Source organism: Marmota marmota, unplaced genomic scaffold (genome assembly GCF_001458135.2).
Source record: "Marmota marmota marmota unplaced genomic scaffold, marMar, whole genome shotgun sequence".
NCBI lineage: Eukaryota > Metazoa > Chordata > Mammalia > Rodentia > Sciuridae > Marmota > Marmota marmota.
In genome coordinates, this window is record NW_026000169.1 from 1,050,518 (window position 1) to 1,060,004 (window position 9,487).

A 9,487-nucleotide genomic window follows, 5' to 3' on the forward strand; every position below is an offset into this window, starting at 1 on the left:
GGGAGGGGAGGGGGGATAGTAGAGGATAGGAAAGGTAGCAGAACACGACAGACACTAGTATGGCAATATGAAAATCAATGGATGTGTAATTGATGTGATTCTGCAATCTGTATATGGGCTAAAAATGGGAGTTCATAACCCACTTGAGGCAAAGTGTGAAATATGATATATCAAGAACTATGTAATGTTTTGAACAACCAACAATAAAAAAAAATTTAAAAAAATTTTAAAAAAAGAAGATATTGTGTCTATCTATAACTAAAAAATAAATTTAAAAAATTAAAACCTTTTTTCTATATAACAGACATTGTTAAAGGAATGAAAAGACAAACATATGCTTGGAAAAACTATTTGAAAAACATCTGATAAAGGACTGGTATCCAGAATTTACAAAGAACAATTAAAACTCAATAATAAGGGGGAAAAACCCTAAAAAATGGGCAGGAGATTTGCATAGACCTCACCAAAGATACATATATGACAAATAAGCATAAGGTGCTCAACGTCACGTGTCATTAGGGAATTGCAAATTCAAATGAGATACCACTACACACATATAAGAATCTCTAAAATCCAAAAAGTGATAATAGCAAATACTGTCAATGATATGGAGCAATAAGAACTTTTATTCATTGCTTATAAGAATGCAAAATGGTATAATCATTTTGGAAAAACTCAGGTAATTTTTTACAAAGCTAAATATAGTTTTACCAAACAATTAAGCAATTGTCCTATTATATATTTACCCAAATGTGTTAAAAACTGTATCCATACAAAAACCTGCTCAAGAATGCTTATAGTAGCTTTATTCATAATTTTCCCCAAACTGGACACAATCAAACTGTTCATTAATAGGGAAATGGATCAACAAAATGAGATACAAGTATACAGTGGAATATTATTCAGCATCAAAAGGAAATGATCAAATCATATTGCTTGTGAAAGCAGCAGCCAGTCTGAACTGATGTGATTCCAACTATGTGACATTCTGGAAAAGCCAAGCTAAAGAGACAGTGCTTACCAGAAAGAAAAGAGGAATGAATGAGTGGAGCAGAGCAGATTTTTAAGGCAGTGAAACTATTTTGTATGAATGTGCAATGAAATATTGCACATTTCATTGCCATCCATCAAAATCGATAGAACTTCTTACCTCAACCAGAAGAAATGTTAAGATGGTGGAACAAAATCTGAGAAGGTTCCATGATCCATGTAGAATTAATGAATAATGTAAATATTACCCTTCATACTTCAGACTCATTTATGTAGGAAAAAATTAGCCTGCATTTGCTCATATCTCTATTTTTTCATGCTTATGTTCTTGCAATAAAGAAAAATGTCTAACCTATTAGAAAAATACTTGAGAAATAAATCAATTAATTGAAAAACATGGTAGAATTATAAAACATGTAGAGTAAACCCATGTGAGGTACAAACTTTAGTAAAAAAAAAAATACAAAAAGATTAAAAAATAGGGCTAGGGTTGTGGCTCAGTTGTAGAGTGCTCATCTAGCACACGTGAGGCACTGGATTCAATCCTCAGCACCCAATAAAAATGAAATAAAGATATTGTGTCCACCTACAACTAAAAAATAAATTTATTTTTAGAAAGGTTAAAAAAACAAAATCAGTCTATAGGAATAGAACACAAGTCTAATACCTCCTTTGCTGTTATGTTCAATTTCTGTATATAATAAAATGGTAACATGGTTTCTCACATGCCAGTCTCCATTCTAAGCACTTTACACATATGTCTTTAATCCTTACAAGAATCCTAATGAGATAGATCCCCTTATTATTCCCACTTGCAGTTAGAATAAAAAACCCGACATTGTGTGATATATATGTGCTGCTGTGTGTGTGGTACTAGGAACCGAATTCAGGGAGGCTCCACCACCGCATCACTGCCTCAGCCTTTTTTTTTTTTTTTTGGACACAGGGCCTTGCTAAATTGCCCAGCTTGACTTTGAACTTACAAGTCTCCTGACTCAGGCTCCCAAGTAGCTGGGATGACAGGTGTGTGTCACTATGTCTGGCATATATGTACTTCCACTACTACTGATACTTTTTTTTTTTTTTTTTTTACTGGGGATTGAACTCAGGAGCACTCAACCACTGAGCCACCTCCCTAGCTCTATTTTGTACTTTATTTAGACACAGGGTCTCACTGAGTTGCTTAATGCTTTACTTTTGCTGAGGGTGGCTTTGAACTCTCGATCCTCCTGTTTCAGCCTCACATGAGCCACAGGGCTCGGCTATGTACTTCTTTATTAACCAATTAAATAATAACTGGTACATCTAGTAACTGCCATAATTTTAAAAAATCTTTATTTTTAGTTGTAGTTGGACACAATACCTTTATTTTTATTTATTTTTATGTGGTGCTGAGGATCTAACCCAGGGCCTGGAAGCTGCTAAGCGAATGCTTTACTGCTGAGCCACAAATCCAGCCCCATAACTGCTATAATTTATATTTTGACGCTTGGGTTGTAGCTCAGCGGTACAGTGCTCACCTAGCACATGTGAGGCCCTGGGTTCGATCCTCAGCACCACATTAAACAATTTAATAAAAATAGGTATTGTGTTCAACTACAACAAGAAAATAAAATATATAAAAAATAATATTTTGAGATACATGCAACAAGTAACATACATGAAAATATCTGTGATGCCTACGGGTGGCAAATCACAGCTACTGTTATTATTACTGTGGCTTTTGCCTATATTCCTCTTGAAGGAAATGCTACCTTTCACTTAGAGGTTAGTGAAATAACACATTTTTTCACCTTAGTTCATATATGTCCTGAATTCTATTCACAGACTCTTTGGGTATCACGGATTCTGCAGGTTAAAAATCTTGGCACTAGTTACTTATTATGCTGCTTCAGTCTACATGCCTGTTTTCTATCCCAAAGGAAACAAGAGAAAGACAGGCAAATACCTTACTTTCAACTGGATTCTAAATAGTCTCTTCCCTGCTAAGAAACCTGAACTATGAGAGATGGGTCAGGAGGGTTCTCTTTATGCAGCATCTTTATAGCACCTGCACTGCAAGAAGTTCTAAAGAGCTTATCTCATTAAAGAGGCTAAAAAATTATGAAGCTGTGCTCTCCTCCCTCTTTTTGTCTTAAATTTGATTATCCATTTATTTTTGTGGTGCTGGGAATAGAACCCAGGGACTTGTGCTTGCTAGGCAAACACTACCACTGAGCTACAACTCCAACTGATTACTTTCTAACCCATTATTATTTTAGCCTTAAAGGTCTGAAATCAAGCTGTTCGGCTGGCACATGGGGGAAACGTTACAGGAATGAGAGAGAAAGTACATGAGCCTTTACTCCAGCTTACTAGGATCACTAAGATTTATTTGTACATGACTATTTCAAATATTGGAAATCATTTTACTCACAGCATACTCTAATTTATCAGGATGCTTAGAACTGCAGAAGCACATGCACAATTATTACAATTGTGCGATTAGGAGAGTAGGAAAATGGAAATAAACCATACAAGGAAACATGGGGAAATTTCCCTTCCTTTGAAGAAAGGTATGTTGCTCACTGAACTATTCTTCCGCCTCTCCCTCTGATAACAATGCTGAGCTGGTGCCATTTAAGGCAGGTGCTTCTGACCCTGCCTGGCAATCCCCTTTGGGATACTGCAGTGACACAAAAATCTTCGGATGCTCGATGTGAGTGGAGGAACTCGGCCCTAGGAAAGGAGCTTCTAGGGGCCAGTCGAGAGAGGAGAGAGGAGGACGAAAACGCCTTTACCTGGTGGCGAGAGGACCCCGGGGGTCCCAGTTCCCCTTTGAAAGCAAAGACAGATCCGATGCGCCCGCATAAAGTACCAGCTAATCCGCGCCGGGGGTCTAGGCGAGGACTGCGGGGTTGGGGGGGGATGCTCGGCAGCTCCAGCAACCGCCGGCCGGGTTTTGTGGTTAGCAAGTTCCTGCTTCCGTTGCACGACCGAAAGTTTGCCGCGGGGGAAGGGCACGTTCCTGCCCTGCAACCCGGAGCTGCTTCCCAGCAACGTTCAACCAAGTGGCATCGGCAAGAACCGTGTACCCATTAGCCGCGGAGACTGCAGGCACCCAGTGCAGAGCCCCGGAATGAGCCCGCGTTCTCAGGCATCCTCACCTAGCTCGCTGCACCTTGCCTGCCCCGGGCTGTGCGCGCTGCGGGGGAGGCGTGGGCGCCAGACTGCAGGCTGCCCGAGGGTCTGCAGCTGTGCCTTCTCGCATCTGTGAGGCCAAGCGCGCACCAAAGCACAAGGAAAAAAACTCAAACGTAAATGCTCCCCTCTCGCAGCTCCACTGTCCCAATCTCCTAGTCCCTCGTCCCAGAGACAACCACTGAGAGCAATTTCTTGATGTTTGGAAATGTACAGTGCATCTTATTTGGAATATAGTTATGAGGATCCTATTTCCATAACTGCATAATGGAGAGTCTTCAATTAGATTCGACAATTCTTGAGTTAAATATTATATGTCCGGCAAACCTGGAGGAAAGCATGCGACTTTCGGCAGGATTTACTGTTTTTAGGTGTGACTAATAATGATGTTGAAAACAACATATTACAGTTAAAATTGTATCCCTAACACTTAGCTTAGTACCTGGTATGTAATAGGTGCTCAGTAAATTTTTTAAAAAATATTTCTTAGTTGTCAATGGATCTTTTATATTATTTATTTATTTATATGTAGTGCTGAGGATTCAACCCAGGGCCTCACACATGCCAGGCAAGTGCTCTACCACTGAGCCACTACTGCAATATCTCAGTAAATATTTAACTTGTTGCCAAAAATGGAAAATGTGCATAGATTGCACATAAGTTTGTTACTAAATCACTGCTCCCCTCACTCCCACCCCCAGATATAGCTCCCAAATGACATATTTTTGAACCACTGACATACTCTGCCAAATGGTTTAACCTTTGACAATATATTTACTTTGGTGTGAAAGAGCTATGGAACCTGAAACATTATGCAATGTAGGCTTATACAGCCAACAGCTACACCGTAGTTTTAACCAATAGCTATAGGAGGTATATATTGTCAGAGAAAACTTGTCAACAATAGACTGTGAAACTGACTGGACTAGCTGTATTCAGAGGATGACCTACTCTCCACTTACAATAATGTTGCCACATTTTGGTTTCAAAGAGTTACCAAAGAAAAGTAAACTCCAGAGTGATTTTCCAGTGAAGTTACTGTCCTTATACAGTAAGGGATTGATTGATGCATTTGTGCATTTATTTCTGTTGTTGGGGCTGTTGTGTAAGTCCATCCTAGTAGACCTTTCCATCATTAGAAATGTCAGATTATCCAGGCATGGTGGAGCACTCCTGTAATCTCAGGGACTGGTGAGATTGAGATAGGAGGATCCCAAGTTCAAGGCCAGCCTCAACAGTTTTTTGAGGCCCTACGCCACTTAGCAACACCCTGTCTCAAAATGAAAAATAAAAAGGGGTAGAGAGATAGCTCAGTGGTAGAGCACCCTTTGTTTCAATTCCCAGTACCAAAAATTAAAAAAATTCAGATTAGTGTTTTGATACAATGAACTGTTATTGTTGAAGTGACAACAGTGAACAAAGGACAAAAATAATGATTAAGGAAAATTTTTTATTGATATGAAACAGGTGTATAAACTAGAAACCATATCCATTGTTGCCTCATTGCTTGAAGATTATTAATCCTCTTCTCTTGAGAGCTAGAAGTCCCATCTATGTAAAGGCATTTTTAAAAAGTATTTTATTCAGAAAACATGATTAAGAGCTGGGGTTCTAGCTCAGTGGCAGAGTGCTTGCCCGGCACGTTTGAGGCACTGGGTTCAATCCTCAGCACCATATAAAAATAAAATAAAACAAGGGTATGCTGTTGGGGAGGAAGGGAGCATGGGGGTATAGATGGTGGAATGAGATGGACATCATTACCCTAGGTACATGTATTTATTTATTTATATGTGGTGCTGAGGATTGAACCTAGGGCCTCACACATGACAGGCAAGTGCTCTACCTCTAGAGCCCCTACTGCAGCCCCTCAGTAAATATTTAACTAAAATATATTTGTTGCCAAACAATGGAAAATGTGCATAGATTGTAGAAGTTTGTTACTAAATCACTGTTCCCCTCACTCCCACCCCCAGACATACCTCCAAAATGACACATTTTTGAACCAGGAATGGTGTGACTCTACTTTGTATACAACCAGAGAAATAAAAATTTGTATTCCATATGTGTACTATGAATTGAAATGCATTCTGCTGTCATGTATAACAAATTAGAATAAATAAATAAATTTTAAAAGCCATACTGTCCTTCTATAACTCCAACACATAAAAAATAAAAAGAAAGAAAACATGATTAAGTGCCTGCAAGGAAAATTGAAGAACAATAAGACATGAGCTCTACCTTCAAGATGTTTGTAGTTCAGTAGAGACAGACAAGAAAACCAGTGGTTATGGAAAGAATAAATGTTATGATGGAAGCTGCTAACCATGGAAGTTCAGAGGTAGGCCTTTCAGGAAGGGATACCTAGGTTAAATCTTTTTAGGTTTAACATTCCTTAGGATGAAATTCACTTAGCTAGACTGGGAGGAAAAGGCTAACTAGTCCAGATGGAAAAAGCACGACTATTTAGAAAGTCAGTCCACCTGGCATGAACACTGCCTATGTACAGAGAGGAACAGAGAATATCAATCAGAAAAAAATAATTAATATTCTGGAAATTTCTCTCTGCCTGACCATGGAGAATGTACTGAAGGAGGTGAGGTCAGAGTCCTTGTGTCTTCCAGAAAATGGAAGAATTGATGAGCCCCTCAAAAGGTACAGATATAGAAGAGACAGGCTTTCCAGGACTTAGTGACTGGTTGGGGTAGTGGTAAAGGTAAACAGATTTCTGGCTTGGGAGACCCGATGGATGGGACTTATTAATTTGAAAAAGTTAATTTGAAAAAGTCTTAGAAAATTTGAGTCCTGGTTTTTTCACTAATTAGTTGTGTGACCTAGATCACTTCTCTGTAAAATTAAGGAAGTAGTTTCTACTTTATAGGCAGGTCACATGAGGCTAATATATATATGAAAGTACTTTATTAACTTGAAAAGACTGTTCAGTTGTTCATTATCGCACATACAATAACAAACACAACTTGCTACTCATGTGGAAGTGATTTTAGGGGTGCTAAAAGGCATCAATCCCAAATGTTTCCTACTTCTATAAAGTTCCACCATTAGAATCCTTATAAAAACACTCATTTCATTTTCTTGCCACCAGGATGTAAGTTTCCTAAGGACAGGGCCTGGGGTTTATTGGATCTCTTATCTTAGACTCTAACAAGCCCCCAGCACATTGCAGCCTCCTGTAAATATTGAGTTAGTCAATAAGGGCATTACATTTTCAGATATCCTTTTTCTGAATAGAACTTTACGGAGATAAATTTACATAACACACAATCCACCCGTTTAAAGTGTACATATCGGTTTTAAAAATAGCTGTATAACCACCATCACAATAAATTTTAGAACATTTCCCACATCTTCAGAAAGAAGCCCCCATATCCCATTAGTAATCACTCCCTTTATCCCCCTCAGCTTCCTTTTCAGCTTTAGGCCACCACAGATCTATTTCTATACCTGTAGTGCCTCTTCTGGACCTGTCATGTAAATAGAATTACAATATGTGGCAATATGGCTCCCCCCCCCCCCATTCCAGCGCTGGGGATGGAACCCAGGATCTAGAACATGCTAGGCAAGCACCCTGCCACTGAGCTACATCCCCAGTCCAATATATGGGCTTCTGTGATAAAACCTGAAAACATGATGCTGATTGAAAAAAGGCTTATCAATGTAGAAGAATTTATTAGCACTTACTCCCCTTTTTTGGCCAAATAATATTGCACTATATGCATGTACCAATTTTATTTCTCCATTCATCAGGAGATGGGACAGAACCTCTCTTTTAAAATAAAATAGTCACTCAAAGGGAAGCATAAACAACATCATAATGCCACTATGGGTTGAGTATGGGACACAAAACAAACACACTTTGATGTGGAAGAGAGGGGACAAGAACTAGAATGAGTCTTTATTCCACTCCCCTTTTATCTCCTCTCTCACTCTTAAGGAGGGCAGATCTGGAAGGCTAGCAAAGGGCTCTCCAGGAGGAAATGGTTTACCTGCTTAGTGAGTCCTTCCTAATCCCTTATTCCTTGAGGCTTATGTGAACCTCAAGAATATAGGTTCACCACCTTTTAGGAGCCTATTCTGATCTCAGGCAGTTTTTAGTTCTATCTTCATATTCTCTTAGAACACTGAACTTAACATTTGTTTGCAATTTTCTCATTGCAAACAAATTAGAGGAAAGAGCACCAAGTTTGAAATCAGACAGTCCTTAACATTACAAAATCAAGTTTCATTAAAACTAAATGAGGTAAAATAGGGGACACACCTGTGGTATAGTGGAGTAGACTTAAACATCGTTTAGTCAATTCGACATTCCTGAAATAGTATTTATACATATAAAATCTCAAGGTATTGGCTTGTAATTTCTTGAAGGAAACAGTATAAAATAAGTTGCAAAGTCCTGAGAATCCTAGGGCACCCAACTCCTTGATGGCATTGCATTGCTAGTTTACATCCTCCAACCGCCAAATCTGCCATTTTGCATTACTTGAATTCATTGCTCACCTGTTGCTAGTTGCACAGTAACCTGGTAATTGTCAAGACGCCCAGAGAGTGCCTATGATGTAGGATCATTTACTTACCTTTGAAGATGCACACTCACATTAATTAGGTGATCAGCATTTTCAATTCGTTATTTTCATCTCATTTCCAGTTATTTCCTTCACGCTCTCTTAATATTTTTTTTTGTGTGTGTGATTTTCCACTTCCAAACTCCCAGTTTTCAAAGCTTACAAAGGATCTTTCCATCCGGACGGTTGAGGATTTGCATCCTAGGTTTAAGTAGCACCATTCTTTCTCCATTTGTAAAACAGACTTCAAAATACCTATTTTGTAAAGTCGTTCTAGTATATGGGTGTGAGAATGCTCAATGTGTGGGTGGTGCTTAAAGGTGACGCATCTTTACAGTAAGAAAGGGCTTACCCTTTTAGGCCAGTTCTAGCTTTGAGGCGGTCAGGCTCTTAGAGGTGGCCGGGCCCTTTAAGGAGGCACCATTCTAGGCCAGGGAGCTGATTTCCTCTTCCCTCCCTTTGGCAGTGGGGTGGGGTGCGGTGGGAGCGCCTCACAACCCGGAACTGAAGGCCTCGAGTCGCTGGAGCCGCCAATCCGCGTCCCGGAAGGAGCGAGCTGCGGGGTTCGAGCCAGTGAGTGAAAGCGGCGCCGCCCGCCGGTCGCAGACGCGGCAAGTGCCTGGTGTCCCCCGCCTCTTCATTTAGGGCTCTCGGAAGGAAAGAGGGCGAGCAGCGGGTATCCGCGCCGCGCCTCTTCGCACGTCTGTCCCCCAAATAGGGCCCCTTATCCCGGCCGCCCC

At 39.9% G+C, this 9,487-nt stretch overlaps 2 protein-coding genes across 5 annotated transcripts in view; one reads left to right on the plus strand and one right to left on the minus strand.

The window, feature by feature from the left end:
• Nucleotides 1-9,124, minus strand: part of Mansc1 (MANSC domain containing 1) — a 33,390-nt gene extending 24,266 nt beyond the window's left edge. The window contains exon 1 of one of the 3 annotated variants that reach the window (XM_048787202.1): nt 9,100-9,124. The gene's annotated coding sequence lies outside the window, so the exon portion shown is untranslated. Of the gene's footprint in view, nt 1-3,770; nt 4,077-8,759; nt 8,782-9,099 lie in introns of those variants that run through there. The other 2 variants (XM_048787203.1, XM_015498173.2) reach the window with 2 other exon arrangements.
• A 30-nt stretch (nt 9,125-9,154) lies between these two features.
• The window catches only part of Borcs5 (BLOC-1 related complex subunit 5), a 121,134-nt gene continuing 120,801 nt past the window's right edge, over nt 9,155-9,487 (plus strand). The window contains exon 1 of one of the 2 annotated variants that reach the window (XM_048787204.1): nt 9,155-9,320. In XM_048787204.1, the coding sequence (XP_048643161.1) occupies nt 9,320 (1 nt within the window). In that variant the 5' untranslated portion in view covers nt 9,155-9,319. The remainder of the gene's footprint in view (nt 9,321-9,487) is intronic. The other variant, XM_048787205.1, reaches the window with a different exon arrangement.